The 24486-nt window shown below is 32.3% G+C and overlaps 1 protein-coding gene across 3 annotated transcripts in view; it reads left to right on the top strand.

Annotated features, from left to right (window-relative positions):
* LOC145249465 (calcium uptake protein 1, mitochondrial-like) overlaps positions 1-23019 on the top strand; it is a 112158-nt gene extending 89139 nt beyond the window's left edge. For all 3 annotated transcript variants that reach the window (XM_080111035.1, XM_080111037.1, XM_080111036.1), the window contains 7 exons: positions 3910-4021; positions 6942-7024; positions 12026-12220; positions 17526-17675; positions 18269-18377; positions 21021-21110; positions 22660-23019. In XM_080111035.1, the coding sequence (XP_079967161.1) occupies positions 3910-4021; positions 6942-7024; positions 12026-12220; positions 17526-17675; positions 18269-18377; positions 21021-21110; positions 22660-22814 (894 nt within the window). In that variant the 3' untranslated portion in view covers positions 22815-23019. The remainder of the gene's footprint in view (positions 1-3909; positions 4022-6941; positions 7025-12025; positions 12221-17525; positions 17676-18268; positions 18378-21020; positions 21111-22659) is intronic.
* The last annotated feature ends 1467 nt before the right edge of the window (positions 23020-24486 follow it).

Genomic DNA, 24486 nt, shown 5'->3' with positions numbered 1-24486 from the left:
ACAACAAACGAAATCCTCCACTCTCTGAGACAGATGGTGGCATACTGAATGTAAGCAATGAACAGTTGCAATCTGGAGGTATCTGACATCTACCCAAATACTGAACTAATACGTACAAGGCGTGTTTGAATCAATTCCCTTTTTATTTATGCCATTATATTCATTTATTTACGACTGAATGAATTAGTTCAACCAGGTCATTAAAGGTTAATTGTTAAAAGTTCATATGGTTGGATCTCCTTAAAATTTGAAGAAGACAAAAAGAATGTATCGATGAATAAGGAGTTCAAATGAGGTATCAAAAGTTTGAATTAATTAAAATTTAATTCATGGAGAAAGTCGATTAAAATCGTTTCAAAAGCATTTAAATATATTCTTCGTCCCCTTTGTATTAAGCTTGGTTGATTGTGAGTTTGTTTGCTTGAATTTTAATTTTTGTAACTCATTACACGCCTGTCAAGAACTCATGGAAATCGAGAATGCTTCAAGATGTTCTTGTTGACACTCGAGCAGAATCTTAAATCACTCGCCTGCCAAATTGAAAGGATCGATCAGAAGAAAAACAAATTGTCATTTCAGTGAAACGTGCATATATATCAGATCAAAAGAAAGTTCTTGCAGTTTTCAACTTTTGAATTCAGGTGAACATATCTCGGCTCAAACAAAAATTTATTGATTGAAATAAACAGCACACTTTTTCCAATGGAAAACAAGCGTATTTATGCCAGTAATGTAAAAATCTTGCGTTCTGGTGGCGATGAATTCAGTGAAGGCAGTTTTGATATCGCTTAGGGTTTTGAAGCATTTCTCACGCAGGAAGTTGTTGAGATGCTTGAAAAAATATTAGTAGGTGAGAGGTCTGGAGAGTATGGCAGATAAGGCAGAGTTTCGTAATCCAATTCATTCAACTTCTACAGGGTTGGTTTAGCACCGTGCGATCGGGCATTGTTGTGGAGGCGAACTGGGCCTTTTCTGTTGACTAATGCTGGGTGTTGTTGTCGAAGTTTCTGATGCATTTCATCCATTTGTTGACAGTACTTTTCGATTGTAATGATTTTGCTTGCATTCAAAAAACTAATGGATGAGATTAGTCGCAGACCACGAAACAGTCAGTATGAACTTTTTTTGGATGCAACTCTGGGCTTCAGGAAGTGTTGTGGAGCTTCTTCAGTGTCTAACCACTGAGCTAAGCATCACCAGTTGTCGTAAAGAACCTGAACAAGTCACAACCCGGTCGAGAAACGGGTCATTCTTGTTGCATAAAAAAAAAAGGGGGGAAAATGACACTTCATAATGGCATTTCTTTTGATTGTTCAATTCACGAGGCACCCATTTATCAAGTTTTTTTTTCTTTCCAATCTCTTTCAAGTGTTTGGAAATCGTTGTATATTACATCTAATTCAGAAGCTGTTTGCAAACAGTTGTGCATGGATTGGCTTTGGCTAAGGCTCTTAGTTGATCATTGTCAACATCTGATGGTCAACCACTATGCTAATCATCTTTAATATTTTCGTCGACACCACAAAATTTCTTAAATCCCTATTATGTTATGCGTTCAGTAGTGGCTCCTGGGCCAAATGTTTCATTGATATCATAAGCTATTTCAGCAGTTTTTCAGCCTAGCTTGAATTGGAATAAGAAAATTGTGCAAATTTGCCTTTTTTCATGTTGGTATTCAATGTTCTGAAAAGAAGACATAATTGTTTTAAAGCGATTGTAATTGAAACAATTAGAGTGAAAAACTCTAAAATGATGTATAAAGTAAAGATATTATAACAAAAACTTTTTGGAAAAATACATCATTTGAAATCCAAATTCAAAATTCTGTAAGAACATTCTTCTCAAACTAATATTTATATATATATATATATATATATATATATATATATATATATATATATTTATAGTAAGTTATAAAATATATATGGCAATTAAGCTACACAGAATATTCCACGCTAGGATTCATCAGGCTTATGCGAGGAGTTGTGGTTGTCTCGCGTTTTTATATATACGCATTCTATTGAGTTTTTAGTTAGCCAATCAGCTTTCTAGTTTCCACCGCACCCTTCTTAATCAGCCAATGAGCAGGCACTTAGAGGACAAAAGCTCACTTGACCCCTTCCTTTGTGTGTGCTATTTCAGCGGGGAGCGTATATATCTAGCGTTCTGATCTATTTTAAACTAGGTTAAATGTGTTTTGCTTTGGGGTTTTTTATGTTAGTTTATATATATATATATATATGATAATTTATGTATATGTATGTTTATTTTATTTATTTTCTATTGTTAATTTTAAAATTATTTTGTATCGCTATCCTAGAGTAAAGTTTATTCTGTGAACACAGTTGTTCACTATTTCTCTCCTACAGTTTAATAGATGTTGGGGTTCTTTAAAGTATAGGATAGCAAATTTTTCGTGAAGGCATAATCTACATTGATCGTCTAGGTCTCTACATGTGTTTGCTTGTCTTACTATTTTCCATTCGACTACCGGCGAACGTCCATTTCCTTTGAATTCCGAGTATTTGTTTGCTAGAGTTGTTTTCATTCGGTATTTTTTATTTTTGAATGTACTTTTGTGGTCATAGTATCGAGTTTTGAAATCTAAGGAAGTCATACCTATGTAATATTTCTTGTTATTCAGGTTTTCTTTCGCAAATATTGTGGCCTGGTAAACTACACTTTTGGTTAGACATTTGTTTTGAAGTGGGCAAAGTGTGCGGTGTAAACAGTTGCATTTATCTTGTTCGTTATTAGTTATGAAACGCGGAATATTCTGTGTAGCTTAATTGCCATATATATTTTATAACTTACTACCTAGCTCTACCTATGTATTGAGCACTGTTGAAGTAAATACTTAAAGTTTACGCATAAATTTATACTTTCGTATATTAATTTATGTGATTAAATGAAGTAGTCATATATATATATATATATATTTTATTCAATTTAGGTAAGCAAAATTACCATTAGTAACTACAATGAATCTAAGATTGGACTCTAGTAAAACCAGAGGCGTATTGTCACCTAATGATGTTTTTAAGGTTGAAACAGTAAATTTATTGTGATTTATAGCAATTTTTTTACTTAAACTGAATAAAATAATATTTTGAGCAGTACATTACAATTCATTATTTATAAAATAATAGAAATTTTAACAACACATAATTCAATTATGTTTAACATTACTTATACAGTCGCTACCTATTACTTATACAGTCGACAAATGCTGTAGTTATTTACGTACAAGAAGATAACGAGTTAAAATCAACTGACAGCATGTTGCAGGAATGTATTTCTGACGTAAGTCAAGGATTGTTTGCGTTTGCGTGTGTCATATATGTGTGTGTGTGTGTGTGTGTGTGTGTCTCATCAATCTCATCAAAAGGGACATCGTAATGCATGCATACAAGAAGTGGATTTGATAAGTGGCATCGTTCCTATGCTGCTGTTGCTAATGCAAACAATAAAATATATATTTTTTATACACCTATTTTATTATTTATTTTTCAAGCTGTTGAATAATAATTTTTTGTGCTTCTTAAAAATTTATTGAAATCCTTTTTTTTAAATCTATTTTATCTCTGTTTAATCTAAACGACAATAATAATCACATCCAATTTCTTTTCCCTTTTCTTTTAGAACAATGTAAAACTATTTTTTTTAATTTTCAGCCAAAGATTTTAATTATAAAAAAAAAATTATTTCGTAATTTTGCTTTTTTTCATTGAATAATATAAATTGGATAAAAAATTTTAATGCAGGACTTTTTTTATGCAACAACAAATTTAGTTTAAACTTTTTAATTTCAATTCTTGTTGTGATCTGAAGAGAATTATTTAACGTTTTTCTGTCTCAAATGAATTTGAAATTCTTAAACAACCAAAAACCTATTGATCTGCTTTTCAGCATGATGAGTACCCAGAATTGGAATTGGGAGAAGACAGCATTTTTTACAAACTTGGCCAAAGTGGACTCATCTCATTTTCAGATTACATCCTTCTCTTGACCGTTTTGTCAAGTAAGACACCTTTTTTTTTCTTCTTTTTTTTTAACATTTTATTTATTTTTATTTTTTTAAACATTTTATTTACTTTTATTTTTAATTTTTATTTTATTTTTGTAAATTTTTATTCATTTTATATTTTTAACTTTTTATTCATTAATTTTTTTTAAACATTTTATCTATTTTTATTTTTTTAAACATTTTATTTATTTTTAACTTTATTTTATTTTTTAAATTTTTTATTTATTTTATATTTTTTAAACTTTTCATTTATTTTTATTTTTAAAACTTTATTTTATTTTTCCAATTTTTTATCTATTTCTTATTTTTTAACTATTTTTATTGCTTAAACTTTTATTTATTTTTTAACTTATTTTAGTTTTTAAAACTTTTACTTCTTTTATTTTTAATCTTTTTCAACTTTTTATTATTATTAAAACTTAATTTTTATTTTTCAAATTTTATTTTAAAACTTTTTATCTATTTTTTAAAACTTTTTATCTATTTTTATTTATTAGAAATAAGTATGTTCCTTTGATATAATATTGTGCAGGAATAAAGACTAAAAAGCTATATTTGCGCATGTCTTATTTTTATGAATAATTAAGAAAACGTCAAGGATGAGAGTTTGAATTTGAGGATAACCAATCTTCAAAGGAACAGAAGAATAAAAGCTGAGAGAAATTTTATCGCACTTTTGTTTAGGTATCTGCATATATCCACATGTTGTAAAACCGTAAATTAATTTTTTTTTTTTTTTTTTTTTTTTACACAGTGGTCACCACTTATCAAGGCCCGGAAGCCACTCAGGGATAAGGGTTATTGCAAGTACATTACGTTAGTGTGGAGATTTGATGAAGTGTTTACTTAAGGAGGCGGTTCATTAGGAATTTGTTAACGTTGGACTTGAACAAATCCAAGTTGTAGTCAGATGGGAAGCAGGCAAATGGAACAGAGTTCCACAGGCGTGCAGTTCTAAGAAAGAAGCTTTGTTCATGGAATCCATGTTTTGATTTAGGCACAGATAAAGAGTGGGGGAAATTTTTCACAGTGGATTCAGCTAGACGGGTGTTTTTCGTGAAAGATTGGCGAGGAGGGGACCAGAGATTGGAGTTCAGACGTAACTGTTCAATCAACTTATACCTCATTTGATTCAACTTTTATTCCTCTATAATTTTACTTGTTCATATTTGACTTTTAATTGAAGTATCCTTGTGTTCACGTCAATTTAACAAAATAATTTCAAGTTGAGAAGGCAAAAAGAAGCTCTGCAGTAACAAATGAGCTTAAAACCAGCTTACAATGTCCACCTTTTAGACAACAAAGCATCTCTAATCATAATTGTTCTTGGTCCAGGTTATACAAAGTAACATTTAGTCCATATGCCTTGACTTTCTCTTAGTGGTTTTCAAGAGCTCATTAATCTCCACCTTTCTGGTTTATCCAATCAAGAAATTGGCCGCAGATTGAAATGTGAAGAGAAAACAGTATAAATGACTGTGCAAAAGCCTCACAAATTAAATTCCTTCAATCTGTTCTTCACTATAAAAAGTGAGCACTTTTTAACAAGATTACAATGTTGTTGGATTTTGAAGCATATTTGATTAAATATAGTGGAATTTTTTTTCTTTTTATTTAAATTTTCTGGTTAATTTCTTTACATAACAAGCAATTCTTTTTGTCTCAGCTAGTCAACTGTGTATTGTGGCACCGAGTGATCTTGTCTTGGCCATTTCTCAAGTGCTTTCAATCACTTGATTGTCATCATGGATATTTTGTAAGAGGCATTCTTTGTTTGATTTTATGTTGTTTTCCAAGTTGTCTGGTAGAGGAAGAAATGTGTATATATATATATATATATATATATATATATATATATATATATATATATATATATATATATATATAAGGCATTTTGTCTGTTCTGTGTGCATGTGACTTCATTCCCTATGGACCCCGAAACGTCTGAGTCAATATTTTTGAAATTTTTTACAAATGTACTTTGTGTCTGGCGGGTTAGGTTTTGTATTTGAATGTCTTTTATAAGTAAATTCCAATAAAAAAGGAACCGTCCAATTTTGACTAAAGTTAACACCTTATACAGCCTAACAAGTGCATTTGAGAAGTTTTATTACCACACAAGCAGAAAGGCCCGGCATATAAAAGGTTCTTTGATATGATAGGGGCACGTTTGAAATTAATGTTTCTGTTTAGAGCACAATTGAGCCATGATACTTCACTTTTGCATTTTAAACTTAAATTCAAGCCATTATCATTGTACAAGCAGAAGGGCCCAGTGTATAAAATCAACAGTAGATTCTTTCATATGACAGGAGCGCCATTGAAATAAATGTTTTTGTCTAGAGCACAATTGGAACCATAATACTTGACTTTTGCATTTTAAACTTTAATTCAAGCCATTATATAGAATAATTTTATCAGTTCAATGTAGACTGCAATGTCTTGTGGACTAAGTCACTGCAGAGGGGTGGGGGGGGTCTCTCTCCGTGCACCGTGATGGCTCCTTAACTAGAGCAGCTAATCAATTTGATTGAAAAATAGGCAATTTAACCTATTTTGATAACAATAAAATTATTTGAAGTGTGAAACATTCACTGATCCTCATTTAATTATTGAATACCAGGCAATGGCAAGTCTCCTTGCTAACACACACACACACACACACACATATATATATATATATATATATATATATATATATATATACTGAGTACTGCTTAAATTGACTTTTTATCTCTGTTCAGTTTTGATTTGCATTTGTACATTGGCTCAATGCCTTCTCAGAGAGCTAAATATTACATAAAAAGTTGTAATTAATATACAAAATTTTCAATCTAAAAATGATTTCTTAATATTTTCTACAACCTTTCAACGAAATAACAATCTTTTTTTTTTTTTTCTTTTTTTTTTTTAGCTCCACAGAGAAATTTTGAGATTGCATTCCAAATGTTTGACCTGAACGGTGATGGAAACGTTGATGCTGAAGAATTTGAAAAGGTATTTCTTGTGCTTTTGAAAAGTGGAAGGAGGGGGGGGCTCGACTGAACATTAATTTATGGTTCCCTTGTAAAACATTTACAACAAAAACTTGTCTAGCTACAACCACTATAAATAAATTTAATTTCTCCGTCTATGTACCTACAACTAAACAAATTCTCTGAACAAAGTTTCTTCTCTAAAATTACTCATGTCTGATACATTATACCACAGGGTTGCTTCTCAATCGACTACAACATCGTTTTCTAGTCCAATGTTAATAAATTTATCTTGAGCCATTCTCTTAAATAATCAATTTCTGAATAGTTTCAATCATTGTTACTAATCCTCACGGTGTTGTTTAACCTTCCATCTAATAAACCTCGAATGGCCTTTGAGCCTTGATAAGTGATTACTCATTAATAATTTAAAAAATGGATATGCAAAATGAAATGAAAGTTTAGATTTAAATTTTTTTGATTTTATGAGTTAAATTGAATTTATTTTCATTCTACAATTTTGAACTGAAAAATAAACTTTGATAAATTAAATCTGGTCGATAAAAAATTGATTAATAAACTTAAGATGTGTGGATGCATATCAAATGCTATTCCAAACTTAAACATGACATTTGTAGTATTTGGATTATTCAGATTGCTGTTATCATTGTGAGATGTTATTTGCACAATGTTTTGACTGATGTAACCTATATCTGAGAAAATTGATCAAGTCCTATCTGCTTATCCTTCAGCTAACATTCACGTATGTGGAGACTTCAATGTTCACAACGTCGAATGGTTGACCCACTCAAACAAGACCGATGATGAGGGGAGGTTCTGTCATGATTTCTCCATTGCCTATGACCTCACTCAAATTGTTCAGGAACCTACCCGTGTGCCCGACAATGACGGCCAGTATGCGAGCCTACTAGACCTTTTTCTCACAACTTGCCCTGAACTATGTTCAGTTTCTGTTCTGTCGCCTGTTGTATCAATTAAGATAAAAATGGAATGTAATAAGTCCCCAGACGTACCTCTCCATCGTACAGTATATCGATACACTAAGGCTGACTGGGATAGCTTCCGTACATTTATATCTGATCTACCTCTGCATTCCATGTTTAAAAAGGATGTGTCCTCTATAGTATTAGACCTGACAGAATGGTTAATTGTAGGTATTAACCGTTTCATACCCTCGAAAAAGTTTCAGCAAAAACCTAACAGCCAGCCATGGTTCTCTCCAGAATGTGCTGCTGCCATTGCGCACAGAAATCACTTTTTCCACTGTTTCCAATGTAATAGATGTATGGAAACTAAAGCCGCTTTCAGGACTGCCAGCAACCATTGTAAGAAAGTAATAAAGAACACAAGAGAGTTGTATGCTCAATCTGTTAAGTCCAAAGTAGCTGAGCAGCGGCTTGGTTCCCACCAGTTTTGGCAAATAGCAAACAGAATCCTGAACAGAAGCGTGTGCTCCATCCCAACTATTATCAATGGACCTGAGGTAATCTCGTCAGCATCAGACAAAGCCAAACTCTTTGTCAAGAACTTTGCAGCTAATTCTACCCTTTGCGATCAAGGCCGCCAACCCCCAATATTTCCTCCTGTATCAGAAAACACACTATGTGATATACGTATATCTGTACGTGATGTTGCCAAGCTAATCAAAAACCTTGATTCCAGTAAAGCAACTGGCCCTGACGGTATTCCAATTATAGTACTCAAAAAACTTCAACCTGAACTAGCGCCCATACTTACAAAACTGTTTAAACGTTGTCTTAAGGAGAATAGTTTCCCATCTCCCTGGAAAATTTCATCAGTATGCCCTGTATTTAAGAATTCAGGTGATCGCTCATCCCCCTCTCAGTACAGGCCAATAAGTCTCCTGTACGTCATGAGTAAGTTGCTGGAATCTGTGTTAAATACAGAAGTAATCAACCATCTCAACAAAAATAACCTTCTTAGCGACACTCAATATGGTTTCCGTTCTGCTAGATCTACAGCAGATGTGCTTACAGTTATATCTCATAGGATTAGCAAATCTCTTGACGGAGGCAACCTTTCTAAGGCAATTGCTCTTGACATATCTAAGGCCTTTGATAGGGTATGGCATAAAGGTTTACTTCATAAGATCTCTAGCTATGGTATAGCTGGAAATGTCTTCTCAATTATTAAATCATTTCTTTCTGATAGGTTCATAAGAGTAGTAGTTGAGGGGCAAAAATCAGAAGCTCACAGTATTAATGCCGGTGTCCCTCAGGGGTCCATCCTGGGCCCAACTCTTTTCCTGATCTACATTAATGATCTTCCAAATCACATCCTTACATCATTTGTAGACATTTATGCTGACGACACTACCATTTATGGTAGCACATCTAAGACAGTAAACGACCAAGTTCTCTCCAATTCTCTCTCCTCTGATCTTGAGCACGTAGTACAATGGGGTAAGGAGTGGCTGGTTACTTTTAATGCATCTAAAACCAAGCTTCTCTCTTTACATCATCAACATACTGATCCACATCTGGCATCAATTGAAATGAATGGCTCTCGTCTTCAGGAGGCCTCAAGTTTTGACAAGCTTCTTGGCTTGACCATTACTCCTGATCTTAAATGGAACACGTACATCAAATCTGTTGCCAAGGCCGCTGGAAAAATGGTGGGATCTTTCTATCGATCCAGTAGATATCTCACTGCTGATGCTATTCTCTATCTATATAAGAGCCAGGTACGTCCAAGGATGGAATACTGTTGCCACATCTGGGCAGGAGCTGCTAGAAAGGACTTGTCCTGCCTTGATAGAGTTCAAAATAAACTTTGTAGCCTCGTAGGAGATGTCCTTTTCTCTTCCTTGCAACGACTATCTCACAGAAGAGATGTTGCGAGTTTTTCTCTGATGTATCGTTATTTTCATGGAAAGTGTTCGACTGAGCTTCAATCAATGGTCCCCCCTCGCCAAACTTTCATAAGAAACACTCGTCTAGCTGTAAACACTATCAATAATTCCCCCACTCTTTATCTGTGCCTAAACCTAAACATAGATTCCATGAACAAAGCTTCTTTCTTAGAACTGCACGCCTGTGGAATTGTCTTCCGTTTTCCTGCTTTCCGGCTGACTACAATATGGTTGTCTTCAAGTCTAACGTAAATAAGTTCTTGATGAGCCGTTCAATATAAGTTATCAAATTTACCAAATTTTCATTATTAATGATTACTATATTGTCCAATTTCTACTGTACACTCTTTAACCCTTATCCTTGAGTGGCCTCTTGGCTTTGATAATGTGGTGATGCCTATGTAAAAAAAAAAAAAAAAAACCTTCGACCTTCTCAGGTGCATCTTGTAAAACTCAGGAATCTGTATGTAATTTCTAACCAAACCTTTTATTTAATTCACAAGAGTAGAGTGTTCTTTTTCCATCAGGCATGACCAGGTTGAAAATCTTGAGATATCTATATTTCTACCATGCTAGAAGGTTACCCACATCTGAGGCCACCATTCACCCATGTATAGAATATTGTTGCCACATTTCGACCGATACACCTGCCACCAGACAGTGTTCAAAAAAGAGTCGCCAACCTGATAGGTCCTGCACTATCAACCAAACTTCAACCTCTGTCTCATCACCAAAATGTGGCATCTCTGTGTCTCTTTTACAAGTATTTTATTGGAATGTACTCTGATGAACTCAAAGCACTTGTACCGCCTCAATGTAAATACCCCTGACAAACCTGTCAAGCAACAAAACTCCACCCTTGCATTGTAGAGATCCCTAGATGCCATAAAGCTTTCTACTCAAATAGCTTCTTTCTTCGACTTGCTAGACTTTGGAATTCCCTCCTGGGTCCCCATTTCCCTGACTGTACTGACATGCAAAAGTTTAAATGTAATGTGAACAGATATCTTGCTGCCAAACTTCCAACATAGTATCCTTGTAAATTTGGTCCAAAATAGTAGCCCCTTACGATAAAATAGCACTATGCCTTGTTTCAAGTGAAATAACAGAAAAAAAAATTAAATAAAAAATAAATAAAAAAAGTATTTTTTTAACAAAGAGTGCTTGCTTAAAAATTTAAGAAAAAACCTGAGGGGCATTTTTTAATTTTTCAGATTGTAAATTTCAATTTTCCTTAAAATAGGTGTTAGTTCTGGTTCCATCAGCCATGGCCAGGTTGAAACGTTATTTTGTGACGTAATATGTAATATGTCTTACCTATAGGTGTATAAATCCTCTATTCTCTGTGCCACCGCTGTCATCACCGTCATCGTTGTGAATCCAAGTTGTTGATATCTTACATGCCGACACGCGTTTTAGTTTAAAAAAAGATTTATTCAAAAACGCAGAAACAGAAATTTTGTGAGATGAGATCAGCAAATAAGTTGTCTCTCTACATTATGTTACCCTTCGCCTGTCAACCCAAAATGACAGAAACAAAAATTTTTACATCAAGCTACCCGATATGTGCTGCCTTTTCTTGTTCAAGTCTTTCCAGGTGTTTGGACTCATTCTCTGACCTTTTTTACCCTCAAAACTTTTTTTCTCCCACCAGATTACTGCCATGTAAGAATTTTTAACATGATTTAAAAATCTATTTTAGATTTGTCACGTCTGTTGCTTTTTTCATGAATGCAATTAAAAATAAAGCTCTGTATCAAGATCAAACACGAATTTCATTGAATAAAATTTTACTAGAAATCATATTTTGCTTTAAAAAACTTGACAATAATGGCATGGGGTTTGCATTCGCAACAAATATTGGCATGCGTGGAATCTGCATTCACAGCAGGCATTATTCCATTCGCGCTTAAGATTTGCTTATTTTGAAAAATAACCATTTTTTTTTTTTTTTTTTTTTTTTTTAAGTAATTTTACGCAGTGAATTCATTTAAAAATTTCATTCTACTTTGAATGCTGGAAAGCGTCTACTGCGTCATTTTAAATGGGCATCATAGACGCAGACGATGCTTTCACCTAGCAACATTTTTGTGAGAAGACAAATTTCCTATGATTTTGTTTTTGCTTCAGGTGCAACAGATCGTGATGAACCAGACAAGCATGGGAATGCGTCATCGAGATCGATCGACCACTGGAAATGTTAACAAGGGAGTCAGTTCTGCTTTGGCCACTTACTTCTTTGGAGAAGACGGATCCAAAAAATTGACAGTCGAAAATTTTTTGGATTTCCAACTTCAGTTGCAGACAGAAATTTTGCGAATTGAAGTAAGACAATTTTTATCTTTTCTTTTCTATTTTTTTATTGATTCGGTCATAATACGTTTTATATCCTCTGTTACATTTCTCTTAGTCTGTTGGTCCCACTTTTTCTTTGAAACTACAGGTCCGATCTTGCTAAAATTTTGCATGGATCTTTATTTTGATAAGATGCAGCAAATTGAGTATTATGGTATCCGTTCGATGCACAGGTATCGATTAATATGGATTAGTATTTAAATTTAGTATTTAATGCGAAAATGAGCACAAATTTAACCATGTTCAACCATCAGTTTGGAATAAAGCATTCATTCTTAAGTCAGCAGACTAAGAGGTCTTGTTCAAACAATAATTTAACAATGTGAAACTGTAACTTTTGGATATTTAATCTAACATGCATCTGTTTGAATGATGATGACCATCTCATCATACTAGAGAGATGATAGATTGCACACACTGAATTATGAAGCAAGGGTTGCATAATCTCTAACCCACTCCTCTCCTGAGTTGGCACTGCTTTATTCCTGTGGCAAGGAGAAGTCCAGGATGACTAAAAACAATGCCAAGATAAGCAGAGAGCATATGCAGGACCTGGTATTCACAAATGATTACTCATTTAAGTACTGACCAGGCTCCATGTTGCTTAACTTCAGTAATCAACCAAGTTATCATACTAATGGAACGAGAAACATCATCAAGTAGCTTTATCTCTTTCTTTCCTCCTCTCTCTCTCTCTTGCTCCCTCCCTCCCCTCCCTGTCTCAATGTAATGTTATTTTTTTTTTTTTTTTTTTTACATCAAGTCTGCCATTTTTTTTCATTCCATAATCCAAAAAATATTCCTACTCAGACCAATTATTTTATGGAAAGAATAAAATCAAATTAAATTTTTTTCTTTTTCCTGCAAATTAACTGATGAATGAGAATCATAAAATATCACTGTTATACACGTGTCTGGTTCTTTAAGAGTTTGTCAAGAAATACTGACAAATAAGCAAAGATTATGATTTTGCGCATTTTAAGCGTGTACTTTTTGTTTCAAACAATATTGTTATACCTAGACTTTATTTTTTTAAAAGAATTGAACGATGCATGTTAGCATATAATTGCTGCATTTTAATTTTTTTATTAAATCTTTGCTTGATTGGGGCTTTTTTTTTGTTTTTTTTTTTTAATTGACCAGTTTGAGCATTATGTGACAGAACCTGGACATTTGGGCAGGTCGATTTTGGAATTCCGGTGAGGCAATGGTGATGATAGTTGGGGTTTGACATAGAAAACACCTACACAAAATATTTTTTTCGAAATCGTTATCTTCGCTTGAGAAAATGACTTCAAAAGTTCAAGCTATTAAAAGTTTTTCGGTGAATTGCCAAGAACGTCCCGTCATTAAAACAATCCGTACTGTTAAGAAAATGAAATCATTATTTAGAATATGTTTTAAACTACATTTTTAAATAAAATGAGTGAGGATAATGAATTAATAAAATAAATATTGATTGTAAAGGCTAAATTATGTTTTTTTTTTAAATAATAACGACCAAAGTTCGCCTTTTCATTTCAGGAACGTTTTTTGGGTGGAAACATTTTAGATTTCACCGTCGCAAAACACACTCGTTATTGATATTGAAAATTAATGTTTGTTTATTATTTAATTTGCAAACATTACGATTTAGGCTTTATTATTTTGAAAAGAAAAATGAAAAAGACTTGTTTAAAATATATATTATTATATTTCAAGTATCTGCAGTGAATTTAAACATATTTATTTTATCTTTTTTAATTTGTTTTTCTATTAGGTTGGTGCAAAAATAAAGGCATATTTTTGACGTTCAAATTAACGTCAAAAAACATTTTTGCAACTTAATATTTCACGTCAAATTCTATTCGAAATTTTTTATTAAAATATGGTAATACCCCAGTTTTATGTTTTAAAAAAAATAGTCCATACAATTTTATTCTACACATTCTTTACGAAATATAACCACGTAAATTTTCAAGTTTTTCTACTTAATAAAAAAATACTTTGCAGGAAATTAGTGTCAAACTTTTATTTCTTTTATTTTCAGGGAGTAATTGTTTTTAAGCAGTATTTTTCTTCTAAAATTATAGTTTTAAAATCAGATAACACACAAAGATTAATACGAGTAAATAAGGAAACTGCTTTAAAGGTTTTCCTTATTTGCGCATCTATGTTATTGTGCTAAAATAACTTTATTATTTAGAAAACCATTCTTAACATGGGGAAGATAAGAGGTTGTGTTGTAACTATTCTGTACTTTCACCTAAAAATTTAATAAACAAAAATTTCATAAAAATTAAATTTAACTTGAAAATACTATTAAAAATAGCTTGGTAACATAGATGCACAAGCACTGGTTTTTCAAACTCTAAACACTAAACACTCGTTTAAAATGGCACAGCTACAGCAAGAATGAATCTCTTGTAGTAAATTCATGTTATCGAAGGAGGAGCTAAAGTCTGCTAAAAATGTCTAAACTAAACACTACTATGCCTCTGATTTGGTCCTCTCTCTTCAATACATCTAATGCAACTCTACAAAGTTTTTCATTATTTCTTATAACTAGCGCTTATTTTTTTACATATGAAACTGGAAGATAGCCTAAAACAGTTTCCTTCAGTTATAATCCATTTATTTATTTTACTTTTCAGATTAGAATGTCAGTAAAAGCACAACGTTCAGTTTTAACCCGTGGTTCACAAAATTTGCTGGTCCACCTTGTCATTTGGATGAAACAGCACCTCCAACTTCTCGACAAGTCATCCAGTTTAGTTATTTCCTCGAAAACAGTTATCCTCACTTAAAAAATAGTGGGATTCTATGTTAGTTGCTAAGGAATTAGTATTTGGCAAGTAGTTAATCTACAATTGCCCTTGTTAGGGGAACGTTATATAGGACAGAAGGTCAATATATTTTGCTATAAGAGGGCCAGACAGATTGACAGGAAATCTCTTGCAGCAACCAAAGTGGAAAAAATGAAGGAACTGCAAGACAAATTGCTTGATATATTTTCTTGTAGTGTAAACTTTCTGACTTGAGATGTGATGAATTTGCAGTGAAGTGCAAGATAAGAAATTGTCAAAACGGCACATTGTCTGCACTTGTTCTGCTAACAAGGAGGTGAAATTAATTCTATAGATTCACCTGTAATTATGTTCCTTTTTTTGTGGAAAATAAAATAATATATTGGTATTTATTATGTAATCTGGCTCTATTGTTAAACATGCAAATTTTGCAATTTTCAGGTTCCAATAGAAGAACTGCCATTTAGAGTAATTTTTGAATTAATTGATGGAACAACAAAAAGCCTAACAACATTTACTGGTCCTTTGAGGAAACTTTGTATCAATAATTACCAAGATTTGCCTCAAGTAAAATTCTAAAAAAAATAATGTCCCTCCCAATCATCATTATCTGACAGTAGAAGAAAGAAATAATTGAAGTGTGAAGACCAGAGTCTACTTTTTGAGAGTATGCTGTTGGCATTTCTCGAGAAGTGAAACTAAGATATGCAGCTTAGAAAATTGGGCCCTTGAATCAAGCAAGATGGCTAACATAAGCCACAAGGTTAATGTGTTTATGGACGAGAGGTGTCTATCCTCAAACACTATGATAAATTAAACATTCTGGTCAAATTTATTATCCAAGTGTATGCAGTTAGTTGGTTTGAGATCCAAACTGACAATTTTTTTAACCAACAGTATATTTTAATATGATTCAGAGAACAAGACTGTTAACTAATTAAATAAATTAGTTTCAAACAGTTCCAAATATAGTGCTTTTGCACTATTTCCAGAAAATATAATATCGATGATGAACTCAGATGAATTGGATGTAAGAGAAGAGGGCATTCAAACGATTTTCTTCATTAGGTAAATAAATATTTATCCATTAAATTTTATTAGTTTTCTCAATTTGCCCAAACAATAGTCAGTTTTATTCATATTTCATCACAAAAATATAAAAAATAAGTGTTTTCAAATTGTTTTTTGTGTTGTTTTTTCCAGAAATAATGAACAACTTAAAAAAAAAAAAAAAAAAAAAACTGAAAAATATTACTGCTATCAATTTTGCAGCCAAACTGGTCAAATTTGATTGATTTTTCTAAAAAAAAAATTGTATATGGGCAGGAAGCAAGACTTAGATACATTATTATAGTCATCGTGCCAGCAAGTTAGACCTTCATTTTTCTTGAAAAGAAATTATACAGAACAATTTAGTTCTATTATAACAGTTTATATTATTGTATTTAATAAAAAAATTAAAATAAGATGCATGTTTCTGTAACTTGTATCAAGTTACAGAATTACAATATTGTGTAATACATCTCCACATATCTTTTTAGATTGTGAAATTTAAAAGACTTAGTTGCTAATTAGCTTTTTTTAAACAATTTTTGTTTAATTAATGCAGTAAAAGTTGAGATATTTTGCTAGTTGTGATTCATAATTAAAATTATAATTCATGTATTTATTTTTCTTTCAATGTATTTCATATGAATATATCAATTTTAATTGAATTTTTTATAAAAATAGTGAAATTTCAGTGTTGTGTAAAATGCGATGAAAATGAAGGATTTCTCGGCATTTTTGTACACGATTTTTAAAATTAAATGCTCAATTTTCTGTTTAAGATAGGAATCTAATTTTTGGTAGCTGTTCTTATCACATCAGATCCAACTATCATCACCAGTGCCATGTTGATTTTCTGAAAAAAGTTGCAAATCAACCTGCCCTACTGGACATATGCAATGATCAGCAAAAAAGAATTTGGGTTCTTTAAGAGTTTGTGAAGAAATACTGACAAATAAGTAAAGATTATGATTTTGCGCATTTTAAGCGTGTACTTTTTGTTTCAAAACTAATATTTCTTATACACATACAGAATTGTGAATAAACTGGAAAAAAGGGAACAGTTATGGAAAATTTGTCAGAAAAATATCCTGATTTAAAAAAAAAAAAAAAAAATTTTTTTTTTTCAAAATTGTCAATAAATTTGAGAAAAACACTTTTTTAAACCATAACCAGTTATAAAAAGAAAAATATTGCTTTCACTATGAAAATGAATTAAATGAGATTGCAAAATATTTTCTTACATAATCGTCAGGACACCATCATTATTATTAGAAATTCCTCAAAGGCTCATTAAGGTTGGGAAACATGGTTATACACAAACGTATGAATAAACAAATAAATATCCAGACTTTATTTTTTAAAAGAATTGAATGATGCATGTTAGCATATAATTATTTTATTAAATTTTCGGTTGATTGTTTTTTTTTTTAATTGACTAGTTTGAGCGTTACGTGACAGAACCTGGACCCAATGCAACGATCAGCGAAAAAGAATTTGGAACCATTTTATTGGCCTATGCTGGTCTCACCGAAGTGAAACGGGTCAAAATGATAAAACGAGTGAAGAAAACTTTTAAAAATAACTCCCAGGTCAGTGAGTGCATTATTTTTTAAAAATTTTTTTAAATTTTTATTTTTATTTTTTTTGCTTAATAGTTGTTGACATTTGTTTTGAAAATGTCAGACTTTCATCCCGTCTCACAAAATTGGATTTCAGCATCCTTATTGTTAACTTCATCTAAACTATAATTGAAATGTTGCTTGCATCCTTCATCGTACATTGACTTCATCATTTATATCAATCAACTCAATGTATTCTTTTGTCCAAGAACAAAGTATAGTATCTGTTCTGATGCTACGTTTAGTCTATTCTGTCCTCCATCAGTGAAGAAGTCCTTCTAGACTGAGTCAATTTTTATTTTAGTTTCGATCTAGTTTGTCTCTTTTGATGAGTGAGCTGGATGTTTATTGCTTAAAACATGTTTTCCCAGCTCGATAGCTTTGCTGAACTCGCACAACTTCAACGTTGTGAAATCCATACTCTGATGTAAAATAGCTTCAATAAAATAACAAATTGATTTTAAGATGCGAAAGAAATAATTAATTCTAAAAAATTAAAAAAAAAAAAAAAAAGTGTCATGAAATATAATTGTTTTTTCTTTTCTTTTTTTTTTTCTTTTTAGGGTATCACACTGGAAGAATACATTGATTTTTGGAAATTTCTAAAATGCATTAACGACGTCGATACGGCTCTTAGTTTTTATCATATAGCCGGAGTGTCCATCGATAAAGGTTGAACAAGTTTTCTTTTTAGCGTTTCTATACTATCAGAACGAAATTTCGGAAATCATAATTCTGAATTTCACATGAAAATAATGGTATCTACATATTCCTTGTATTTTTAAGATGATTTTATCCAAAAATTACAAAAATCGATAAGATAGAAAATTATTTATTAAAGAAAATAGAATTTAAACAAAACGATCTTATTTGTTTCTATAAGACACAGGAAAGTTCAAAAGGGAGATAATTTCCTTCCCATAATTCTAGGAAAACTCAGGAAAAGTTTTTTGACTTTTCTAAATGGACCTGAGGAAATTGAATCGGTGCGATATTATTTTTTGCTCAAATAAAATCCGTATTTCCTGCATGCCATGGACTTTTGACAGATTTGCAAATGTGTTCCTGTCAGAGGGAGATATTAATGAGACACAAACCTTATTTAAAGGATGGATTAAACTGCCTGTTAGATTTACTTTCCTTGTTTATGTTTTCGTTTCGATTTATTTTATAAAAACAAGATGGCTGCAAATTTTCACCTGCTGACACGATTGAAGTTGTTTCTTTTCATAATTCAGTAATAGTTGTTAATAATTCAATAATATTCAGGCAATTTTGATTGCATAATTTGGAAGCTAACATTGTAATTTATTAGAATTAACAAAAAAAATCAGTAGAAACCATTTTTTTTTTTTATCTGTAAACTACCTTTATCGACTACAAAATTTTGTTCTGATAGTGTAGAAGCGTCTTCTTTTTTGCTTATTTTATCTTTAATTTTATTTTGTCTTCTGAAAAAATTTTTGTTGTGGACAAATGATTTGAAAACTTCATTCTATCCAGATTAAGTTTTTTTTTTAATGAGTCAACACTTATCAAGATCAAAAGCAACTTGAGAACAATGGTTGATGAGATGGGCTGTCAGTTGAATGATGAAGATTATTAAGAGAGGATTGACAATAAATGAACAAAGTTTAATCACTTCTGAAGATGTTTGTTGATATTCGATTTGGAAATGATCGTGTTGTAGAAGCAGTTTCATGCTGTTGTGCTTAACACAGATGATAGATTTTTGGAAAGAAACTCTGTTCATGGAAAGTATGTTTGGTGCTGGGCACATCAAGGAAGAAAAAGAAGTTTTTGGCAGTTGTGGTAATAAGACAAGTTCCCAATTTTTAATTTTGAAGGTGATGTTTTTTCTTCTTTTATATCTATATATCTATAAAAGTGTGTGCATATGTGTGAGGATAACTCTCAACCTATATACTCAACGAATTTTTGATTTACAGACTTGAAATTTGGTATGTAGAGTATTCAGACATGTGGAAAACTTTTAAATCAGTCTTCAGCCGGAAAAAAAGGACTGCTAAGGGGTCAAAATTGAAAATTTGATACATAGGGGAGGGAGTCATCAGATTTTTAGCTGTTTGTCAACTGTTTCATGAATGTGCATGTGTGAATTGTTCACATAACAGCTTCCTTATGTTAAAAATAAGTAGGTTTGAAAACACTTTATAAAGAACATGGCAAGCTGGCCTAATGGTTATCGTACTTGACACCCTGTCTTTAGGTTTTGATCTCAGCTCAGCTATTTTTTTTTTTTTTTTTACTTACAAGAAATGAACTGTTTTGAAAAAAAAGCATAAAACTCGCATACACATGTCTCAGTTTCTTTCCGTTTTTTTTACTTCATTTTTTAAAGTAATTTGACGTATTTAATACCGGGAAATGCTGGGTACATCTGCTAGTAGATCTATATAATTATAAAAGTCTGTGAACCGTCCAGGCTTGCTTGAATCTTGTCTTCAATGATCAGGCGATTCCATCTTTTAAAAAAGGGATGACAGGTGAATTTATGTATATCTTAGGTTGAGCATATTGGGAAGTGATATACAAATTACCATTAGCATATTAAGCAATGCTCTTTGTGTAAACAAATTGAGCTTAGGTATTTGGACAATGTGAAAACAATGTTAATTCACTGACCGAATAGCGCAATGGTTAGAAGCTCTGACTGTCATTTGGGTAGTGGGGTTTTGATCCTGGCTTGAGGTAGTTACTTGTCTAGCCGCACTGATGAGCTGTGAAAATGCATCCAAGACATTGCTCTTTCAGATGGTACCTGTTTCGATCTGGTCAGATCTGGATAACAAAAGTTTTTAGCAAACATACAAACACACCAACGACTCTCCTTTATATGATAGACTAGTATGGATACCCAGCATTGCCCGGTTTGAGGTTCGGGTTGGACACATCTGCTATACTAACGATATTGAGCAATTTCATCGATACCACCACAATAATTTAAAAAATAAAAAAGAACGGATAAAAACACGAAAATGTAATCACCCCAAAAAAGAATTATGTTTGAAAACGTGAAAGCGAGGAGATCACAGTTCAGTCATCCATTATTCTGTCTAGTAAAAAAATTCCAATCTATTTTTTATAATCAAAATTTTTTATGCCTTCATTAGATGAAGGATCTATTTCAGGTTCTTTGACTTTTTTGTAGGCAACTTTAACCTCTTTTTCTAAATAATTTCAATCAATATTTTCATTAATTTGTGCATTTAGGATTTCTGTTTTAAAAACTACAAATCGTTTTTAAGCCGAAAGTCTTGATATTATCGATAATATTTTTTCATACAATTTCAGATACTTTGCGGCATGTGGCGAAAACTGTAGCCAACGTGAATTTGAGTGATCACCTCATGGATTTAGTCTTTACAATATTTGACGAGAACAGTGAGTACATTTCTTTGTTTCACAACGCAACATGTAACCGATTGGTAGGAGGAGGCCTGTCTGTCAACATTTCGAGACAAGAAGAACCTTCCAAAAGATAACAAAAAAACTGTCATCTGGTTTAACTTGTAATTAGCAGAGCAGAGCAATAATCTGGCATGCTCTCTGCTAATTGAACCACATACTTTGAATATCGCAAAAATAACATTGTTCAAATAGTTTTTATATTTCAGTTAAAAGAAGGAATAGCATCTAAAAATGCTAAGTAATTAGTTTGATAACAAAAATGTCACATAAATATTCATGTTCAGTCATCATTAATATTTAGTTGTAGCACAATTTGAGCAAATTATCCTGACGGCAGCTCTCCCATCAATTTCACTGCTGCTGATGATGGCCCCTTTTTTTTTTTTTTTTTGTCTATAAATAAAAGTAGAATCTCTGAGTGGGTAGGGGTTGATTTTGTAGAATCTTGGTGGGTAGGGTGTGTATCTTTTTTTTTTTTTTTTTTAAATCACTGATGAAACAAATCTATGTCGCATCCTTCTAAATGATTCTGAAGGCAAAGTTAACATTTTCAAAGCAGAAAAAAGAAGATAAGATGGAGAAAAAAAGAATATAAGACGTTATTAAGAATAAAAGAATATAAGATGGAGAAAGGAAGAATAAAAAAGAAAGCATCTTGTTCAAGAGAAAGTGTAGTGGTCCGTGTAACAGTTCTGATATGGCAACAAGACTTCAAGCATAACAAATAGTGTGTTTTAATGCGATATAGGATATTGGCAGAGGGACACCACCTTCTTTGCAACACGCTTGCTAGTAACATCTCCACTCATTTTTTCCACTTCATTGTTGGCTGAGAGCAAGTGTTGAAGTACTCAACAAAACCAACATGGACAGCATAGAAGCTGTACATGCCATCACACAACTGCAATGGACTAGACATGCGGTCAGAATGGAGAATTGGAAAATGGGTACAGAAAGATTGGTGGGAAGAAACTCCGCTACAAGGATGTGATAAAGCGCCACCTAACGGCAATGAATATGAACACAAAAAAATTGGGAAAAGCTAGCAGCAGACCAAAGTTGCTGTCGCAGTAGCTTTTACAAAGGAAAGGCAGAAATAAAGGCAAAATAAAGGTCAGGTCTGAACAAAAACGTTACCAAAGGCATAACTCTGGTAACTACCTATGCAATACTTGTGGGGAAACTTTCCACACTGAGCGTGGAATGCTATAACACCATAGGATAATGCACCGAGACAGACTAGTCATCTTCAACTATGAAGAACTGTGTGATGATCATACCTGAGAGTTTGAAGCTGTTGTTATTTTTTAATTGATACAAATGTAAGGAGACTAAAAATACCTTCTTTTTTTTTTTTTTAACATTTTCATATCATTTAAGAAATTTTGTTTTGTTAACTCCTGATCGAAAAGTACCTTTGTTAAATGTTTGTCTTTAACATGTTTTTGCAGGTTAACTTAAGCGTCAAAGTTGAAAAAAAAAAAGGTAATTGTTAATTTTTTTTCTTTTTTCCTCCCAACAGACGATGGTCAGCTGAGTAATAAAGAATTTGTTCACGTAATGAAGCAACGCGTGATGCGAGGCCTTGAGAAACCGAAAGACACTGGATTTGTCAAACTGATGAATGCTGCACTGAAATGTGCCATGAACCAGACAGTCAGCCAATTCTTTGACTGATTTCATTCTCCGCTTAATTTTCTCTTTTTTGCTTAAAAAATGCTTTTCAAAGTTTAAAAAATCTAACACACAAAATCAGTTTATCGGAAATTTAAAACTTTAAAAACTTTTGTTATTAAAATTAGAGCTTGAAATTCTTCCAAGAATATAAACTAATTTAATTGACCTTTTTTGTTATTGTTGAATAAATCTTTTATACATTTTTTGTCATTTTTCTTTGTAAATGACATTGTTACAATTAAAATTTTACCAGAATAAATCTATTATTTCATCAATATTGCTTAAGGAAAATGATTAAATCCTTCAACATGTTGCTACGTCAACAATATATGTTTGCATGGTAGTTTGTATTGACGCTGCATCAACAATATTTGTTTGCATGGTAGTTTGTATTGACGCTGCATCAACAATATTTGTTGATGGCTTTTTTCATTACCAAAGCTGGCAACAATTATTGCAAACAAAAATTTTTTAGCAAATTTTTACCTCTGTTTGTCCTGATTCTGACTTTGGATGTAAACCCTTTCAATGAAGAGTTTTATTCCGTATTTATGAGTCTTGTTCGAAATAAATTGGTGGAATTTTAATGTTGTGTAATGGGGTACAAAAAAGGGGTCTGTCGTGTAATGTTGAACCATATCACCATACAGTGATATGTACTTGTAACGAAGGGTTCATCATTACGTGTCACTAAATGTCTATGGTGGTTCTTCAGTATCTGAACCCTAAGTTATGTTGTTGTAGTCTATTTATGTTCCAATGCTATGATCGTCTAAATGTTCATATGCAGGTGTGTGTGTGTGTGTGTCATACATGTATTTTGGACCTTATTTTCATGCATCGTTGATCTTGGTCCACCTCATCAATTCATCTTGTTCTTGGAGGGGAGGCTGGAACCTGTTTGAACAAATATTCATTCACTTCCAAGAATGCTGGTTGTATTTTATAGTTTTTATTCATTTTCCAGGTGTTGATCGCAGAAGAATGGAAAGTGAATATCTTTGCTTGAGTGGTTAATTCTAGGTCTATCCTGAGACACGTCAGCTCCCTCCCCGGTGAAGAGGTGGGGGGGACGACCTGTTAAACCATCCGCCCTGCTCAACGTCCAAATTTCAACTCCAATTATTCTTCTCAGCTAATGAAAACCATGTTCTGGTAAACTTGTCTATAACATGATTTTATTATATTTTGCCAGTTTTTATCAACATTCTTTGTATTCATCTCTTGTTTATCTCTCTAGTTAGATCGAGATGGATAGATACAGAAATAGATAACTAGATCAAGAGATATATCGATAATACACATGGATAAATAGATCGGCAGACACAAATAATTTACAAATATTTTCTTGTGTTCTCCTTACTACATAACATTAATCTTTCTTTCTAAGGAATTAGGGTTTCATCAACAATGTCACTTCCTGGAGATATGTAAGGACTTGCAATTTCTAATTAGATCTAATAAAAGCTGTCTTTTTTTTTTTTTTTTTTTTTTTTTTTTAACATAACGACACCACTTATCAAGGCCGATAGGCCACTCAAGGATAAGGGTTAAAGAGTGTAGAGTAGTCAAAAGGACAATATAGTTATCGATAGTAATGGAAGTTCGGTAAATTTGTTAACTTAAGTGGAACGGCTCATCAGAAACTTGTTCACATTGGACTTGAAGACAA

This window comes from Euprymna scolopes, chromosome 28 (genome assembly GCF_053919585.1).
Source record: "Euprymna scolopes isolate OS-2025 chromosome 28, ASM5391958v1, whole genome shotgun sequence".
NCBI lineage: Eukaryota > Metazoa > Mollusca > Cephalopoda > Sepiida > Sepiolidae > Euprymna > Euprymna scolopes.
The sequence above is the reverse complement of the archived record's forward strand: the minus strand, read 5'-3'. Positions and strand labels throughout refer to the sequence as shown.